Genomic DNA, 20,415 nt, shown 5'->3' on the forward strand with positions numbered 1-20,415 from the left:
TATTTTTTCAACCGAAATTATTACTTCTCTAGAATGTTTTTTTCAATCGCTACGTGAGATCTTCTTCATTCTTTAATCAAATTCCATGTTTTACGATTAATTTTAAATCGTATCATGCTGGCTAATAACAAAACATAGACGCATAATCTTATTATTTTTTTCGGCGAAACACTTTTTTACTGTGTTTTATTACGTATTACTTCAATGAATAGCATTCGAAAAGGAAGGCACAGTCGCTAGGTTTGTTGGAGCGTCGTACTGTTCATCAGAATGGTGCCAGTTCGAATCCGTGCTACTAAATATATCTTTAATGTTTCTTTTTTTTCGATCAGATGCTCACATGGGCAGGACTTTATTTGCCACAACCTGTTTTTTCACATGCAAAATTACTGATTTTTCACGTGTCACTCAGCCACACTTTTAATGATATTTATATTTGCATTGAAAATACTTATAACCAAAAGGGGAGCGATGAGCAAATTATCACAACGTTGTATTTAACGAGGTTTTGTTACTGATGTCTTCAAATTACATGCCTTCTCTTTTGCGCTTACTTTTTTCGGTTTTTCTTCATAATATTATTTCTTTGAAATTTTTAAAGAGCGAAATGCCTTATGAAACGATTCGAAGTACAGTGCGGAGTTCCGCACGGGTCGACTAGTAATGATTATTATTATAATAGTAATAATACTAATACTAATAATAATAATTAATAATAATAATACTTAATAATAATAATACTTAATAATAATAATACTTAATAATTAATAATAATAATAATAGTAATAATAATAATGATAATAATAATGAATTCTATAGTTACTTTACCATTGCGCAATCTTTTACAAGCGACGTGTTTTACACCAGTTACATCAGTTAAATTACTCCAGAGCAGTGGAAGCAGCATGCTTCCAAACTTACACAAGTCACTGAGACCAACAACCTGCTCATTCACATGAAGAGACAGGTATTGAAAAGTATCGGCTCAGTTAGGACGATGGCACAACTAACCCCGGTCTCCCCTAATACAAATCATCATAAAAGAAAAACTTTAAACTCATCTCCTGACTTTTTTTTTTTTTTTTTTTGTAAAATAGCACCATTTACCTCCCAGGTACAGAATTGATAATTGCTTTATTTATGTTATTTCTGAAAAGTACAAATAAAATCAATATTTCAGATGAGAGCAATCTTGTGCTTCAAAAACTTAGAAGAAGATCAAGCAGACCAATGTTCTTGTGGGGAAGATTTGCGTGAAACCTTGGTAAATTACCATGAGGAGTTGGTCAGTCGTATAAAAGGTTTTTGTTCTTCCGAAGAGAAAGAAGAAACGGAAGAAAAATCTGAAGAACCATCCAAACCATGGACTCAGCGGATATTGAACATTGTGAAGATGGTAAAAGCAGCAGATCAAGAAACTGAAACTACAGAAAAGGAAGGCCCGAGAGCAGAAGGTTAGTAAGTTTATTATCTCATCTAACGTTATTTAATAGTATTGCGTTTAAATATTGGCAAGTTCATGCTATCAAAATACAAAGACAAAGCTAGGTTTCTTTTTTTCAATGAGTAAAAGTTCTTCACATCTTTTAGAAGAGTAAAATTGCTTCAGAGGAGGAATGAAATATGCGAAGACAGTAAAACCTGTTGGAGTGTTTTTTTCCATAAAATTGAAGCATTGAAGGATGAAATAAGAGATAGAAGGAAAAGTAGGAATGCGTCTGTTTTGATTTTTAAGATTTTGAGCAATTGGCAGTTTATATTTAAAAAAAAAAACATTCAAATGTAATATTTTAAAGTTACAATTTCTATGGGTTTTTCCCCTTTCTTCACAATGGATTTTTTTTACTTGAAATTAAAAGCTTGAAAATTCACTTACCTAAACTTTTGAGGCTTTTTTTCGATTTCAAATGCATGAAATACGCTTATAAAGACGTTAAAATATATTTGTCTAAATATGATATTTTGGACAGTCTTATTAAAATGAGGCTCAGAATTTTAATTGCTGTACTCACAAGCATTTTTCAGATTCTTTTATTAACATGACGGAAAACTTCGATTAAAGTTTAACTGAATTAACCTCGCTGGTTCTTCCTGCTGCTAGTGCGAATTTGCATGTTACGTCTATTTTTTGTATTTATGATGGAGTAAAAATTATTGAATCTCGTTGATATTTGCAGCTTTTTTTGAACTCAAAAAGAAAAATAAAAGAAAAGTTGAAAGACACAAATTGAAAAATATGCAGTATACTCATGTTTTGTAGTGACGCAGAATTTCTTTTTCAATCCGAAAAAAAAAAACCTTCGTAGCACTAAACAACTATACTGTCCCAATGAAGTTTCAAACTGATTATACTTTTGAAGGCTGCCTTAACGACTAGAGACTAAGGCTGTTAATTGAACAGACAAAACACTTTCAATGATCAACTCATTTGCTTAAGTTTAAGGAATGGCATTTCAATGTGTTTTTTGATGTGCTGTTTTCTGCTATTTCTAGAATTACTGCAAAAGAAAATTGTGATAACATTAGTCAAATGGGCTGAGGAGACTGAATTTGAAAATCGAGAGCTTGTGCGGCAAATGTTTCATCTTCTACTTCGAGCATTTAATGGTATAGGAGAGGTATGTGTTCGACATTTAGAGGATTTCATTATTACGTACAAATCAATAAAGTACATGTATTTACTTACTACCGTAATCGGCATTTCAAACACTTATTACTAGTTTAATTCCTGCTAATATTTAAGGCAAAAAATATTTTGTTGCTTATTTTGATTCCGCAACAATTTCGGAAAAATTATATTTAACAGTAGAGGAATAAATGGGAAGTTAAGTTTATATATTAAAATATTTTTTATGGTGTTATATTTAATGATCAGAAATTTTAAGTTATTAATCTATAACAAGTCAATGAATAAGACCGTCACCTACTTATATATTTCTGAATATATGAATCAACTTTTATTATGCATAAAATTCAAAAGAGCAATTGCAAAAATCTGTTTTTGGGCTCTTAAGCGCGTCTTTGTTACAACAAAAGTAAAAAAATCATACAGTATCAATATACGCCCTCACCAAAAAGTCACTGAGGAACGTAAATGTTGTTTGTAACAAGCATATTCAAACTGTAAGTAGTTATCACATAACTGAGCATTGTTGAAATCGTATCATCCATTTATTTTCATTTCAGTAACGGTAGTTCGAAACTTTTTAGATCGTCTGCATAATGCTTTGAATCTTCTTCCTGCTTATAATTTTGGCAATACCTTAAGTTGTCTTTTGCATTAGGATCGCTGTTTATGCCTTCATTTAAAGTTGGAACCATGCTTTTAGGCTTAAGTTGATAAATAAATTAAATATGTCTTATATTTGGCAGGTAGTCACCTTTTAAACAAAAATTAAAATAGCGTTGCATTTTTAGAATTCTATCGGAAATTTAAGCGGCCCGGCAACCACAGTTTAAAAAATAAAATAAATAAAATAAAAGAAAGAAAGAAAGAAAAAGAGGAGAGTTTTTTGATCCAGTACCTATATCTGGGCAGGATAGGTTATAGGGCCATTTCACGAAAAAGACAACCCGTTGTCCCGCATGTGATGGTTCATACATTTAATTAAAAAGTAATAATTTTAAGGGGTAATGATGAAATTTTTCGCTAAATCCCACATAAGTTAATAATTTGTTAAGCAGGGAAAATATGTTCATAAATATTTTAAAGCATTATTTTCAGTCGTCATGTGCGGGACAAAATGATCGTTTTTCTGTGGAAAGGCCCCATATTGTTTATGACTACCGATAGAGTAGAAAAATTTTCTAAATTTTTCGCATCTTAACCCTACAACGTGCTTATATTGCAGATTCTTAAGATTTTCGCATTGTTTTGCGTCAGAGAAAGTATTATAATTTTGTTAGTAAATACGATGTCTATTTTTTGCTTACCAAAAAATTGTTTAATATTTTTAAAAAATGCACGTTTTTTTTAAATTATTTTTTTGTTATTATTTTTTAAAAACATTCCTTATGCGTAATGTGATTTTAGATGATGAACGCAATGGAAAATACTTATACGATAAGTACCAACAGCAAAGACGATGTTGTAGTGCTTCTGGGATATTTACAACGAGTTCGAGCACTTCTTCCAGTACAAATGGGTCCGGAAGAGGAAGAAATAATGCGGAATAGTTTATGGTAAGGTTCAGTGACATGTAATTTTTGCTTACATTTTTTGAATCCTTTCTTATACAAATAAACCTCAATAAAGTCTGAACTTAAGCGTAAGTCGTAAGTGAAAATAGAATTAACTCACTATCAAATATAAATTAGCAAATAATGTAGCTTGGGATTTGCTTCTAATTAAAAAAATTGATTTTCGCCAGCCGCCTGTGGTATCTCACATAGTGATGACGTCAACAGTGTCACGTAAAAAGTTTGATGTATGACCTCATCAAGGTCATGCAGAGCCTAATCTACACGTCTGCGGGATTTCACTTGACCTTGATAGTAGTCCCTGGCACCAAACACCCAATCAAGAAGCGAGTATTCGCATACATGTATAAATACATACACATTGAAGGCAAGGCGCTTAGTTCGCACTCCTTCATTTGTTTTACGTGAAACTGGTTGGGGTCTGTGATAGAAAATAGAAGAAGAATTACATACATACACGGTCGGATTTTAATAGTGTAGTCTAATCTTTTATGGCGAACACGGTGGCTTTCACGACCCACCTGCAGTGGGTTGGGGTACACCATCTTCGAGGGCTTCTCCTCATACGTACCGTTTGAGGCAATTTAAGTTAGCGAAATAATTGTAATTTACTTTCTTAAAACATAAATTTCATTCCTTTAATGGAAAAGATGAAAAAATCGTCGTGTCAAAAAACGCCTCTTAAACAAATTTTGCTGGCAGCACGCAATGTTGGCAAGCGGCTAACTTGACTCAATCCACTCCTCAAACCAGATTTATCGGCATGATGCCAGCAGCGTTGCCGAAAATAAAACGTCTCTAAGAATTGACGTTTTAATTATTATCTCCGCTAAATTAAAGTCGTGCAAAGGTAAAATCGGGTTTAAAACGTTCCCGTAAAATTAAAAATATTTTGATTCCGTGTTAGAACCTCAAACCGCTACGGTTCTCGACAGGCCCGCGCCAAGCCTGATCGGCGCCGTCGTGCAAATGTCTTTTGAGCGCCTTTATGCAGTGTCGCCTGGCGAAAATATAGTAAACACTCGGAATGAGGTTTTTTTAAACAAATATGAAGTGGGAAAAAAAAGTTTGGCAGTTAATTTATTTAAAAAAAAATCTGTAAAGATGTGCATTAAATTTTGGATTACAGTGTATGTTTTTACTTCATATCTCGAAGATATTTCAAGTTCAGTAGCTCCTCTGATATGCTAATAATGCGTTTTGGTTAAAAAAAATATTTTAAGTTTCAAAGTTACCGCCGCTCTAAAGATGTCTCTAATCTCTAATTGATGAATAATTAAACACTTTTATGCCTGTTTAAAACATGATAACAGGGTACTCATATTTCTAAATTGAAGTAGAGAGGGTATTCCACCTTAAAATCTGAAACTGAAACCTTTTAGGGTAAAACCAATATTTCTAAAATACGGAATCATTAAGAAGGCATTGAATATGGTATCTAAAACAAATTCATTGTCCATAGCTCTTTAAAAACGAAAATAGTTAAAGAAAAAAAGAAAGGAGGGGAGGGAATCCAGCAATTATGGTCAAGTCGCTACTTTCTGGAACTAAAAAGTTAACCGAAATTGATGTCTACAATATATAAACATTACGTACAAGTAAAATAATGCAAATGGGCTTACGGAATTTTTCCATGTATGATAACATTGTTCGAATTACCACGAACAATTGTTTGAAATCAAAAAAGGACATATTTCACAAATTACAATACAACATAATAACCTCAAAAACCAAAATGGGGAATGAATTTCTTGCACCTCATATGCTCACTCAGATTTATGTACTGTAGACAAGGGCACCCATATAGGGGGTAAGTGGGAGCTTAAGCCCCCCCCCCCCTCCTTAGAAATGAGCACTTCCTTGCTTTGAATACGTTTTTCTTTGCAAAAATGCAAAAACATTTCTTTTCCAGCCATTAATGAATAAGTTATTAAAAATGTCAAATTTAAATAACTCTAATCTGTGCTGAAATCGGTTTCTATGGGGAAACTATCCTGCTAAACCATGGTGAATATATCTGAGCCCCCCCCCCCCCTTAAAATTTTGCATACGGGCGCCTATTACTGTAGAGATACCGAAATAGCATTCACGGCTCCACATTAGGAGAAAAAATGCTTATGTATACAATAATTAGCATCATGTGTTTCCACAGTAAAAGATTGCGCTTTTGAATAGCATATTTAGATACAACAAGGCATTAACTTTTCCTTTTGGGTAGGCAGCGAGCGGATTGCTTGTTTTAATGAGCAGTGTAATTTCACCGCCACAATTGGATATAAGCAGGACCCGGTAAACGCACTGTCCGGCAGATCCATGGACCTGGGCACCACAATTTTAGGGATACCAAAACAGGGTAATTTTTTTCTTCCATTTTTTGGAAACTTCCACTTGAAAAATTTGGAGATTTTCTTGTGAGAGGGGCACCAAATTGTGCCAGGGCCTGGGCATAATTTTGGCTTGATCAGGCTCTAGATTTAATGAAAAGTTCAGTTTTATTGTTTCTTTTTTGGTAAGAGAGATTCTCCCCATTTTTTTAAGAGCATTTTTGATAGGTAGAGCTCGGCGCCTTTTTACTCTGGCGCCGGCGTGCCCCGCACGACCTCGCACATACGGACGGCGCGGCCCTGGTTCTCGAGGACTTGAAACAACATACTTACATAGATATGATCGGATTTTAATATAGTTGATAAAATATCAGGTGTGGTAAAGCTAAATAACTAACTATCTCATCACCAAACAATATCTCCTAAACTGAAAGTCGTATTTATTTTTTCACTAACTGTGTAAGTTTTAGCTGTGGGTTGTTCCCACTTTTATTTTGAGCACACTCGTCAAGTAACTTTTATTTTTAATCAATTTTTTGAAAAGTCTAGATTGCATTGTAGTATATAGTTCATTTTGTTTACATTTTGCCAAATCATAAATACTGATAAAATGTGAGACTTTTTTAGAGTACAATCATATGTTTAATGAAGTTTTACAAGCCTTTTACGAAGTACACTTGTACAAAATTGTAAAGCTAAACATTTCTGTAGTGTGAAATCCCGTATTTTTATTCTTTTTTTTTATTTTCCTTTAGGGCAATGGTCAGCAACCGCGTATTCTTCCAGCATCCTGATCTCATTCGCATTTTAAGAGTTCACGAAAATGTCATGAAAGTGATGATCAACACTCTTGCGAAAAGAGCTCAAAGTGATTCTGGACCGGTAAGTTTTATCATATTGTTTCTACATGTAAAGCTTATAATAATTAAGGTCAGGTTAAGTAAAGTGGTCACTGTGGTAAAGTGCTCATGCATCAAATAAAAGTTATAACTCTGAAATAAATGGAGGAATGAGTAAAATTTTTATTTTAGATTTTAACAATCATTAAGCTTCGTTTTCAAAATTTTATTATTGGCAATACTTCATTTACTGAAAAGCTTTTTTTTAATTTTTTTTGGCTTATGAAAGTTGAGCAATTTTTTAAGCTTCATGGGAAATTTTGTGTATAAGATTTTTCATTAACTTGACATTACAGAAAACTTCCTGCACATCCCGAGATTACTATCAAAATAACAGCTCAGCTAAATTCATTTTCCATCAAGTAAGATGGTGTAAAATGATCAAATGTTAACATACATCCTTCCTCTGAAATCACTTAATCTTAACTTGTGAGACAGATATTCGTTTAAAATTAATTTTACTAAACATTTGTTGCTTTTAAGGTAAACGGAATTAAATACAAGGAATGCAATATATAGATTGAAATTAAGACAGGATTGCATTCTTTTAATGCTGCGTAAATTCTTAGAACTTTTTCTGCAGCCAAAGGTTTCAATTTATCTTAGTAGAATAATTAATGTTCTGAAAAGTCCCTGTTAAATACTAATAAGAAATAAAACTTATTTTGTAGTAAGTTATCGCCCTAAGCCAGGGCTAAGGCAGAAATACTTAAAATACACCAACCAGCTCAGTTATTCCATCCGAGGACTGCAGTTTCGTGCTTTTTAGCACTCATAGGCCCGGAATAGGAATCCGGGCATGGTATTTTGTAGTAATGGTATTTTGTAGTAAGGTCATGGTATTTTGTATGGGAGCGAGGGGCTTGTTGTAACAATTTTTACAAATGGTATCATATCTTGAGATGTATTGGTTAAATTATCACTAAATAAATTTTGATTGCTACTCTGACTATTCTTCTATTGAGTCTAATTGAAAAAACATCACATCTATAGGCATCTCTTTCAAAAAAAAATTCTAAAAAAAGGGAAGTGTTACAACTTACCCCGTACTTGGGGTTTGTTGTAACATCTATTGAGGCATATAGTAACAACAATAAAAAACATGAATTTTACACCATTAATCATATATTCTCTTAACATTTTGCTTTGTTTTCAACAAATAATTAGGTATTTAACGAAAATAATAAGATACTTCTGTCAAATGCATCTACTATTAAATAATTAACTGAAATACATATTTTTTTAGGTAATCAACAACTTAAATATTTTAGTTTTAAACTATTAATCCTTTTTTGTATTAAAATTCTACCATAGGTACTTATATACAAACTAGGCACTTCGAAGTCACAGTAACTTAAATTATAAACCTCCTATCTCTTAGTTCTTACATCTTATAATAATCAGTCTGTTCATAAGTCTCTTAATCAATGAATTTAGTCTTCATCTGAGTTACAGTTAATACAAACCAAAAAAATAGTATCTCCTCCGACACATCCTACATGTGTCCACATCTTACATACAATACATTCAACCCAATCACCTTTTGAATTACGGTACCCTTCGCTGCAAACTACACAATACCACTCTTCAGGTTCAGATTCCGAATTTAAAACCCTTTTCTTTACTCTTTCTAGTCCATCTTTATTGTTTGCAGATTTTTTACCTTTGCTTTTTAACTTTACTTTTTCTTTATCATCTTTTTTCTGCTTTCTTTTCATCTTTTCTTCATATTCCATTCTCAAAGCTTCTTTTTCAGATTTGTCTGTCAAAACAGTGGACTTCCTTTTACGCCTGTTATTTATATTTGTTTTCCATGATGGTGCATTTAGTAATGGTCTAATTTTCGATGGGTAAAATTTGTTTAGACCAGAGCAACTCGGTGTTGGTTCGTTTGCAATTTCGAGATTCAACAATAAATTTTCAATCACATTTAGAGAATTCTCTGATTGTTCAGTGGGTTCTGGACGATCAGTGACAAAAGAGGGCGCAAAGTCACTGTCTTGGAAAATATCTACATTTAAAGGCCAAACACCGGAAGCTTTAAATCCCTTATTACATTACAAATAACATACAGCAATATGGGGCAAGTTGTAACATGTTACAACATACCCCGAGATTTTGTTACAATTAACCCCAAATCATAGTTTTTCATATTTAGCGTGTTAACTATTCAAACAACTTTGTAACCTTGAAAACTATGATAATACATCATACATAGATAAATGTTAATACGAAATAAAATATTGAAAGCTCTATTTAGTCAAAAATAATAAAGCTAACCAAAAATGTACGAAGGTCAAAAAATACGTTACCTGCCAATAACGGAGGGCTCGCACACACCCACTCACTGCGTCGCCTGGCGGGACACTGGCGGTGATGACGTGACGTGGTACATTATAACAGTAATAATGAGTCAAAAAAAATAGGTTAATAAAGTTCAAATTCTTAGTGAAAAAGCACTGTTACTACTTACCCCCGTTACATCAAGCCCCTAGCTCCCCTACCGCCCTAAAAGGGCGGTAACTTACTACAAAATACCATGCTTTGCCATCAATCTTTGAGTTGAACCGCACCATTGCTGCGGTCACTCATCTGGGGTGCTAATTCTACATTAGCTACCAGTTTGTTTGGCTCTCTTGGCTCCCTTAAGAGGTTTTTCGCCTCCAGCTCATGTGATTCCTATTCTTGGCTGATGAGTGCTAAAAAGCACGAAACTGCAGTCCTCGGATGGAATAACTGAGCTGATTGGTGTATTTTAAGTAAATAAAACTTAGCTCGATAAAACTTGATCAATCAAGTATTTTTTCTTTTGTTTTTTAATAAAGTAAGATTTTTTTTTAGAACTCTCTTTAGAAAAATTATTTTCGTTGTGTATGGTGTTATAAGTTAGATACTGTGTAGATGTTACCCCTATTATATTCCTGGAAGGAAATTGCGAAGTTATAGTCGAACCTTGGAAATTTTCTCACCCTTCCTGATAACATTGATGAAATCGAGGAATCAAAAATGATTAAAAATTCTTGGTGAGCAATTGAACCGAACGAATTCATCGAGTTATTATTTTTTTAAGTGTAATTCTTCAAAAAATAACCAAAATATGAGTTGTTTCTTTATCTCTCTCTAGGGAGGTAATGGTGTTCCCTCAAAAATACATTATTGAGAAATGGTATAAAAGCTAATTTTTGGGGCAATTGGATTGCAGAAAATATGTTTTGAGAGTTGAATTATCTTCCAACACTTTCGCTTAAAATTAGTTAATTATAATGTACATCTTCCCTGAGAGGTTAACGGTGTTCAAGATCAAAAACTTGATTTTAATTGTTAAACTTCTACGTACACTAAATGTAAAGCACACAATTCTGAAGAAAATTGATACCAAGTCATAATCTTTAACTAGGAAGTCATATAGATAAATGGTACAAAAAACTTCTTATTAGGGTAGGTGGAGGTAAAGCCCCGCGTGGGGTAAAAACCCGCACCGTCATTTTAACTTGATCACCTTGGAGTAAGAAATTTACCTCTAGGTGGTGGGTTTGTCCTATGGAAACCTATTGATCAATGAAATTTTGTCCTGACTAGGCACTCCAGAGACGATAAAGGGGGATAAGTCTGTTTTTTACTACTTTGATCTAACTTTTCTAATACATTATTTGAACATTGTAAAATGTAGAATTTGAAAAGAAGAATCAATGAATTACATGTTAATACAGGTACATTAAAGCTTCACCTTCGCGTGAAAACAGTTATTCTAATGGCTGCTTAAAAGCAACATGGGGCGTTTTTTAGAGAGTGACAAAATGGGGAAAATCCCAGCAGTTGTTTTGGGGTAAAACCCCGCATCTCCAAAAGGTCAAGGATTCTCTCCACTCGGCTTAAAATTGTCTCTTTTTTGAAATATTATTAGTATCTTTGTTTAGCATGTGTTTTGTACAGCTTATTCATCTTAAAAAATTAATTGTTGGTGGACATTTACTCATGAGGTTTTAATTTGGATAAGATTTGTTAGGTAAAATCTTACATTCATTTCAATTCAAATGTGCTTTCATTAATGTAATAATTTCTTCTCTCTTTTTTTTTTTTTTTTTTTGAACGTTTACGTACGTTTAATTTTTTGTTCTAGTACCTTCAGAAGAAAAACAATTCAGAACGATGATACATGTCGAGCTTAATGAAACACGTAACTTAATTGCAGGAATCTCTTCATTCTGTATGGTAGACATTAAAGTTAGGTTCAAAAATATCGATTGAAGACATCTCTGAAAAATGGAACAAAAGCTTGGGACTTTGAAGAAGAAACAAATTTCCCTATAATTTCGAGTGAAACTGTAGAGAATAACTCGAAGCTTATCCCTGCACAATGTGGCCAAGCTAACTTCAATATGACAAGAAGGAGGAGGTTATGTAGAGGGTTTTTTTTTTTTTTTTACATAAAACACCTAGAAGCCTACAAATGTACTGAGACACAGGAAGAGTCATTGGAAATGAAGACGTTATAAATAAATTGTCATAACCTCAGCAGGACACGATTCCATCCACGACGAAATAACATTTTTAGAAAACTCAACCTAGTGTACTGTTAACTTAAAACACTGGGTACTAGATATTCAATTAAATTATAGCTTCAGGCATTTAAATTATTTTTTATAATGCGGCTGTCATTTTTTCCCGGGTAATTAATCCTCCTTTGGCGGAGAAGAAAATATTTTTGTGACAAAGTTTAAAAAAAAGAAAAAAAGATTAAACGTATCAGATATTTAAGTTTGGTACTGCTGAATAACAATAAACCAATGATTCAAGGAGGTTTTTCAAGTATTTTTATCAAGCAGTCACCCTTTTTATTCACATTCATCTTGAGTGGGGTAAAGATCCGCATTGCGGGGTTTTATCCCATTTTGTGGGGCAAAACCCCGCAATTTTGTTTTCCCACTAAATTGTAATTTTCTCAATTATTACTAATCAGACATAGCTAAAATTTGGAAGGATTATAGGTAATAACCCACGCAATGACTCTAATTTGAAAAAAATGGGAAAATATGTCCTTCATTGACCGTGGTGGTATAAAAACTGAAAATCGCGGGGCTTTACCCTCACCTACCCTACTTGTAGCTTTAAATGTGGTCTTAATGGGAGGAGTGTAAATCAGCGATAGTAAGTGGAACTTTTCAAGTTTCAATTAAAAAACTGGAGCATTTAAAAATTATCTGAACAGGAACCTAAATCCGGGACCATCGGGTTAAAATAAGCACTCTACCAACTGAGCTATTACGGCTTTCTCAATTACAATTGGAAAATTTAAAAATGCAATTTTAATCACTTTTGTTGTGAATGATTAAATTTTTTGAACAGTTTTTCTTTTTTTTGATAAAATGTTATTATGTTTTTCAGAATACATCTCACGAGATGGTTGTTGCCTGCTGTCGATTCTTATGCTTTTTCTGTCGCACAGGAAGGCAAAATCAAAAAGCCATGTTTGAACACTTGGGTTTTCTTCTGGAGAACAGCAACATCCTCCTTTGTAAGTGATAGATTCTTACCATGTGATCTAGTAAAAAGTTTAAGAAGCTATTTTTTTTAATTGTCCCTCGGAATGAAAGATCTAAATGGATAATGATATTGCATGAGCAGTAACTCTGAATCGGAAATACTGAGCATTATATTTTAGCATTATCTTTTTATCTGCTTCTCAAAATCATTTTTAATGTTCGACGTTGTAGTTATTGATATTAAAAACTTGTTACTGTAAATTTTGAAAATTTTCTGTGGTTAACGCCTGTTTAAATTTAAAATGTATTATTTTTTTTAATTTTAAAATCATTATTGGCTTCTTTTCTTAATAGCGCGTCCATCTCTTCGAGGCTCAACGCCTCTCGATGTGGCTTATTCATCACTAATGGAAAACAGTGAACTTGCCTTGGCTCTTAGAGAACATTATTTGGAAAAGATAGCTATTTATCTTTCGAGATGTGGTTTGCAATCCAATCAAGAATTGCTGGATAGAGGATATCCTGATGTAGGTTGGGATCCAGTGGAGGGAGAACGTTATCTTGATTTCTTGAGATTTTGTGTGTGGGTCAACGGTGAGTACGTTTTGTTTCTAGGAATAAAAAAAAATTATTAAAAAAGATATGTGTCATTGAAAGTAACGATATTTATAAAGTTTTGCAATTACGTTATTGAAAGTTTAAATGGTAACACTTAGGTTGTGTCACTTGACTTTGAAAGTTAAGTGGAAATTGGAGTGTTTTCTTCTTAATCTTGAGTTAATATTGGAGTATTAACCCTTTTTTTTTAGTAATCGAGTCACATGTACTCTTTGCATACTAGACATAATTTGTTATAGCAATAAACAACTATTGTTCGGGTTTGGACAGCGATGATTATGAAGCAGCATATGTGAACATTGTGAACAATCTTAAATTACCAATTTAATAAAAATTTACCTTTTTCTACCGTTATCATTGTATAATTGGCCGATCTCGTTCTACTTTGCTATCCGGGGCAGAACGAGAAATTGCTGTTTTTTTTTTTTTTTTTTTTTTTTTGTATGAATATTTAAAAACATTTTCCTTGACGAGTTGTATTTTTTTCTTGTAAGATATTGAAGTAAACATAATAAACAATCGATTACAACTTGATTCGTGTTTTAAATGATCTTGTATGACCATGTAAATTTAAAATTCAACATTTAATCCTGTTCCACCCCGGGTTTCTCTATACTTATGATAGTGGTGTATTGTTCAAACTGATAAGTCAGTGTAATTAAATATATGAGGAAAGCATACATAAAAATTTCCAGTTACTCAGAGAGAGACAGAGAGCATTCTGGATATTTCAGAAACAGTTCGTTATTTATTTTGTTGCTCAAAACGCAGTTCGTGTTTAAATGAATAAAGCAAAATATTTTGCTATTTTTACTGATAAAGTTCCGGATTTATTACACAAGGGAAAATTAAACAGTTTTAGTTGTCTTAAAATCTAATCATTAAATTTTGCCTCTCAATGATTTCTGAAACTTATTTAATGTTTCGGCTTAATAAAAAAGTAAACATTTTATGACGCACTAACTGTATTAAAAGCTTGGTAACTGTTGGTTTTGTGAATTAACTACATTAACCTGAGCACCGTAACAAAAAAATCTCTAATTAGGTTTTCTTCCCTAAATAATAGGAGAAAGCGTGGAAGAGAATGCCAATTTAGTTATTCGCTTGCTGATTCGTCGTCCTGAATGTTTGGGACCTGCTCTCCGTGGTGAAGGTCCAGGACTTCTTGCAGCCATCAAAGAAGCTATCAAAATGTCTGAAAAGATTTCTGCTGAAAAACTGGCTAGTGGAGCAGCAACAGAGGAAGATGAAGATTATATTGATATGGGATGTGCAATCTTGAACTTTTATTGCGTTCTTGTAGACCTTTTAGGTCGTTGTGCACCAGAAGCTTCAGCAATTGCTCAAGGAAAGAATGACTGCATTCGAGCTCGATCCATCCTTCGGTCTTTAGTACCTATGAAAGATTTAGAAGGAGTTCTCAGTTTGCGGTACAATCTTTTAACACCACAAGGTATTTAATATTTTAATTCATTAAATTGATGAGCTATACATACAATCATAATCAGGGTGACTTTACGTTTTTCTTTTTTAATTATCCTTTATTTCACTTACTTATTCATTTCGTAATTATACCGTGAAAATACATTCTTATCTCCTTTCATAAAGCAGATTCAAGTTTTTCTTTCTCAAATGAGAATATTGTCTTAACTTCAGATAAAATATTTAGCGAAAAACGAGGCATCCACTCTCTGGAAGTGCTATGGCATGTTTTCTGATAAAGTACAAAAGCCTTTCAAAATACAAATTAATTACAGAAAAGTAGAATAAATAAATGAAATGAATTTTCCAGTAATTAATAATATATTTACTTTTAATTGACAATAAATAGAATAAATAATTGAGATGAATTTTCCAGTAATTAATAATATATTTACTTTTAATTGACAACTTAGATTAATCAACGTAGTTTTTAAGTTTTCGAACCCTTCCTTTTTTTCAATAATTCTTACTTGGACCGTTTTTTCTCTTTTAACAATGAAAAGTGCTCACTCTTTGCTATCCAAACAGAAATTTATTATTTCATATGATCCCATTTAATTTATTATTTTAAAAAAAACTTTTTGTCATTATAGTAGAAGTCTGTCATAGAAGATTTTCGTGGAAATACTTCAATACAGCTGCATTGTCTTATTAATGAACCTATATTTTATTAATAGGGATTAATGGAACATATCGTTGCTAAAAAGACGAATGGACGTATCTCACTTTTAAGCATTTTGCAGAAAACCGATTTCAAGATTTCCAGTTTACTACATCGTGTGGGAACCGCCACCAGTGTGAGGGACTGCAACTTTTTTTACTATTTATTGTACAGATACGCCCATTGGTAACATTATAAAATCGACTTTGGACATTTCTGTGGCGGTCATAACTCATTTTTTTTTCTTTTTTTTTGAGATACGTCCATTCGTCTTTTTAGCGATGATATAATGCATTATTAAAATTATTTTATATTCATAAACAAAATCAAAACTGCTGTACTTATGTTTTTTTTTTTTTTGTGTTTGAAACAATTTAGAAGGTGACAGCGACATGCCAGTCGGACTGCAACCAAATCACAAGCAATCCATCGTTCTGTTCTTGGAGCGAGTGTATGGTATTGAAAGTCAAGAAACGTTTTTCAGATTGTTAGAAGACGCTTTCTTGCCAGATCTTCGAGCAGCAACAATGCTTGAGCGGGTATACCATTAGAAACATTTTAAGTGAATATAAATATTTTATTTATGTTGCTTAGAGAAACTGCGCATCCTATAATCATCATAATTTTCATGCTACCACCTTTTTTTTTTTTTTTTTTTTTGAATTGTGCGAAGTTTTTTATATGGTCCATATACTGTCAGCCCCTCTTAATAGGGTAAGAGATAAACGAATACCCCGCTTATACGAATAAAACCTCCTGGAACCGAATATTTCTCCATAGGCACTATGTTAGAGATCCCTGCTTAATCGAATAATTTCCCCGGATAGTCATCGAATACTAGTGATCAGCTTTCGCAAATATTTTTGCTGAGAAAATTTTTGAATACGTTAAAAATAGATTAAATGATAATAATTATTGACGTAAAAATATAAAATAGTATATTCCGGCAACAACGGGATGGAAAAACAACTTTCACATTCCATAAAAGCTAATTTCTTTTATACTTGCCATTCCCAGCAGACAGTCGGTAATTAAATAAAACACCGGAATACAAACATTGCAGACGATAAGAAATTGCTAAATATTAATTATTTAAAACACGTAGATTGAGGAGGGAAAAAAGAAGATAGAAAAGTATTCTTAAAATACCTTGAGCAAGGAATCCAAAACAAAGATTTAATTTCTCAAGTTGTATACAAGTTACATATTTATAATTTTCATTCGTACTTGTAATAGATACACTTAATATTTATACTATTTTGAGTATTACTTAGCTTATTTAATCTGCTTTTATCAAAAACATTAAGTACTTTTATTACAAAGATATTGATTTATTATTACGTTTAAAGACAAAAGTTGTCAACCAGAATAGGTAAAGAAAATTTCCCCGCTTAATCAAATACCCCGCTTAATCGAATAACATTTCTTGGAACCGACGGTATTCGTTTAAACGGGGCCGAAAGTAGTATATTATATCAACTTGACGCTGTACATAATATACTACTAATCGGAAATAAATTACTTCTCAAATCTTTAAGGAAACCAGACATATCATTTATCACTGTAATAACGACTACTTTAAGCGGTGAAGTATAAATTCAGAGAAAATTCGATTTAAAACTTTCAAGAAAGAATGCTGCGTTCTTATAATTCAGCGCAATATTTTTTTGATAATTCAATTAAAGAGTCAACAGGTAACTTTCAGTCTTATTATATTGTACTAATGTTGGAATTTAATACTTTTGGAAAAGAAATGTTATTTTCTTATTTCCAATCTTAAATGTATTTTATGATATACTTTTACCATTGTCCAAACTAGAGATTTTTGAGAAGATTCAAGATTTTGTTTTCTTTTTCACAAATACTAAAGCCTACAAAAAATAAATAAATAACAAATCAAGAAATCAGATTAAATTCATTAAATAATCAGTGTAATTTTCTGTAAACAAACCAAAAATTAATAGATATTTTGGTTTCTGTTTGTTCTTAATGTAAACAGAACTATAAATGTGATTAAAAACTAAGTGAAAAATCATGTTTAAAATCTTTAAGTTAAAAGATGCACTTAGTGATCTTATTAAACATTGATTCAAGAATATCTCTAAAGGTCGATGAATAGGTCAATGAATTATTGCGTAAATTGTTTATTCTAAAAATAAGACTCGAGACTTTTATCTATGTAAAATGTTGCTATGTAAAACATCTTAAAGGTAATTAATAGGGTCGCTATTTTATTATAGAAAATTAATAAAATTGTTATTAATTTAAAAAAAAAAGTTTAATTTTTCATGCTTTTTATTTCAGTTTGATGGCTCTGAAAGTGAAATGGCTCTAGCTCTAAATCGTTACATTGGAAATTCTGTCTTGCCTATTTTGATAAAATACTGCCATTACTTTGGAGATGCTGATAACTACGCGAGCTTACTGGATGCAACTCTTCATACAATTTATAGACTATCTAAGGTTAAAATCCTAACAAAAGGTCAAAGAGAAGGTGTTTCGGATTTCCTTGTAGCTTTAACACAGTAAGTATATTTTAAATTTTAATTCCGATTCCTTCAATTCAGCGACATTAGGAAATGATTTGGTTCTTGCAGTTGGTCGTGCGTACACTTCTGAAATTTTTGCTTTTATTATCCTGCTTTATTTAAGAGGAAAAAATGGGTTCAGAAAAATTTCATTAAAAGAAACTATTGAAGTATTTTTAAAGGATATAATGTATCTTCACTTGAAATGAGAAATCACGTAGGATATTCGTTACGCTTAATATCTGACGATATGCCTCTGAATGTACATATATCAGTAAGGGAATTCTGACACAAAATTGACAGAGACTAACAAACTTTTGAATGTAAAACTTAAAGACAGCTTGTTCAGAACTACAATATCAATTAGTGTTTCTTAGTCTTATGTTTCTCGCCAAAATTGACAAGGACTAACAAACGCTTGAATTAAAAATCAAGAAAGAAACAGCTTGTTTAGATTTATAATGGCATTTTACGTTGCTTACATTATGTTTCTCACCTACTTTCGCCGTATGTCGAGTCCGATTTAGGAAATACGCAGATTGGATAACGTCTTGTGCCATTTGGTCCACGGAAGTTTTATCATTTCTCTTTTACTACCCAAATGGAAACCACTAAAGTTATCGAATCTACAAAATGGAGACTAAGTCTCTGGTAGTTACTGATTCTCTTAATACACTGCTAAAAACAATTAAAGGATACGTATTGAGGTTTTGGGTTAATTTTGAACGTGGAGAACTTTTTAGATGATTGATACATTATCGACATACCTGGTAAACTATGTGAGACAAAAATTACATTTCTATGGCAGAAAAAATAATTGTTTAAAAACTTTTGGGTACAAAAGGGAAAAAACGCACTTTGTGCGTATGAGAAAAAGCGAGAAAAAATTGGGGTCTCCTTAAAAGAAAATCCCTCCCCCCCCGGCCAGTAGTTTAAAACACCTCTGAGACATGGAATCAAGGAGGCTTTTGATGAGGGGCTGGGGTATTCTGCCCCACTCCTCCTGAAGAGCTCTTTCCAGTTCTTGGACAGTTTGTGGAAGTGGTAGGCGTCCGGAAACTTGTTGCCTAGAATGTGCCAAACATGTTCTATTGGGTTCATATTTCGAGAAAACACTGGCCATTTTATTCGTACGATTCCTTCCTCCAAAAGAAAATCATTCTTCAAGTTAGAATGATGTGGTCTGCAATTGCCGTTCATTAACATGAAGTCACCTGCAATTGCTGCAAGGCAAGGGATTACAATAGGTCTGAGGATTTCATCCCTACTTTGACGACCGGTCAGAGTTCCGTTCGGAATGACATGCAGATCGGTACGCCCATCAATAGAGATGCCAGCATGCACCATCGCACCAGCACCACCAAATTTCACACTTTCTGGCACGAGCGCTGGATTGTTTCTAGTGCCACGTTCTCTCCAGATGAAAATACGCCATTATCTGTATAAAGACAAGAACGGGACTCGTCAGAGAAAAGAATATTGCTAAAGTAATTTCTTCTCCAATTCACATGCTCTGTTACCCTCTGTAGACCGACGCTGTCTCGCAGCTAATGTGACACACACCATTGGTCGACGAGCATACAGACCTACAGCGTGAAGGCAATTTTAGACAGTTTATGTCAAAATTGTGGTGCCAGTACCCGAGCGAAGATGTCGTTGTAGTGGAGTGGCATTCTTACTTCGGTGCCTCCATGCCGTTAAAGCTAAATAACGGTCTTCATTGAGCGTTATTGATCGTCTGCAACCTTGCCCTGATCTTCGGCCAGCATTTTCAGTCTCTAAAAAACGTTTCCATATCCTAGAAATCCCACTTTGCAAAACTTCAATAGCTTCTGCTGCCTTGGCTTGTGTTTGGCTCCCCTCTAGTTGTCAACCACTTTAGAAGCTTGATTCCGTTAAATGAGTTCGTTGAAGCATCGCACTCATCGAAACAATGCGCTTACTGAATGTCGATCATTCTTTTCTGCTTTGCCTTACAATAAGTTTAGAGCGAAGTCTCATTCGCCGACGCTAAAACGTCGTCTTCGACGTCAAACTCAAAATTTGCATACTGCGATGTTTGAAATTAAGAAAAAATTGCATTTGCAACTCCCTTCTTCGATTCTATGCGAAAAAATGTTTGCTAATACCTTTTTTTTTGTACAAAGACTTAGAATATCCTTTAGTTGTTTTGAGCAATGTAGTTATATAGATTTTTCGTTGTACCTTTTAACTTTTTCA

General features: G+C 33.1%; 1 protein-coding gene across 1 annotated transcript in view; it reads left to right on the top strand.

Annotated features, from left to right (window-relative positions):
* Positions 1–20,415, top strand: part of LOC129219096 (ryanodine receptor-like) — a 295,024-nt gene that overhangs the window by 139,248 nt on the left and 135,361 nt on the right. The window contains 9 exon segments of the mRNA XM_054853416.1: positions 1,181–1,454; positions 2,494–2,618; positions 4,034–4,182; positions 7,280–7,406; positions 12,809–12,938; positions 13,261–13,500; positions 14,591–14,977; positions 16,046–16,206; positions 17,972–18,192. Of these exon segments, the coding sequence (XP_054709391.1) occupies positions 1,181–1,454; positions 2,494–2,618; positions 4,034–4,182; positions 7,280–7,406; positions 12,809–12,938; positions 13,261–13,500; positions 14,591–14,977; positions 16,046–16,206; positions 17,972–18,192 (1,814 nt within the window).

This window comes from Uloborus diversus, chromosome 3, assembly GCF_026930045.1.
Source record: "Uloborus diversus isolate 005 chromosome 3, Udiv.v.3.1, whole genome shotgun sequence".
In the NCBI taxonomy this organism is placed as follows: domain Eukaryota; kingdom Metazoa; phylum Arthropoda; class Arachnida; order Araneae; family Uloboridae; genus Uloborus; species Uloborus diversus.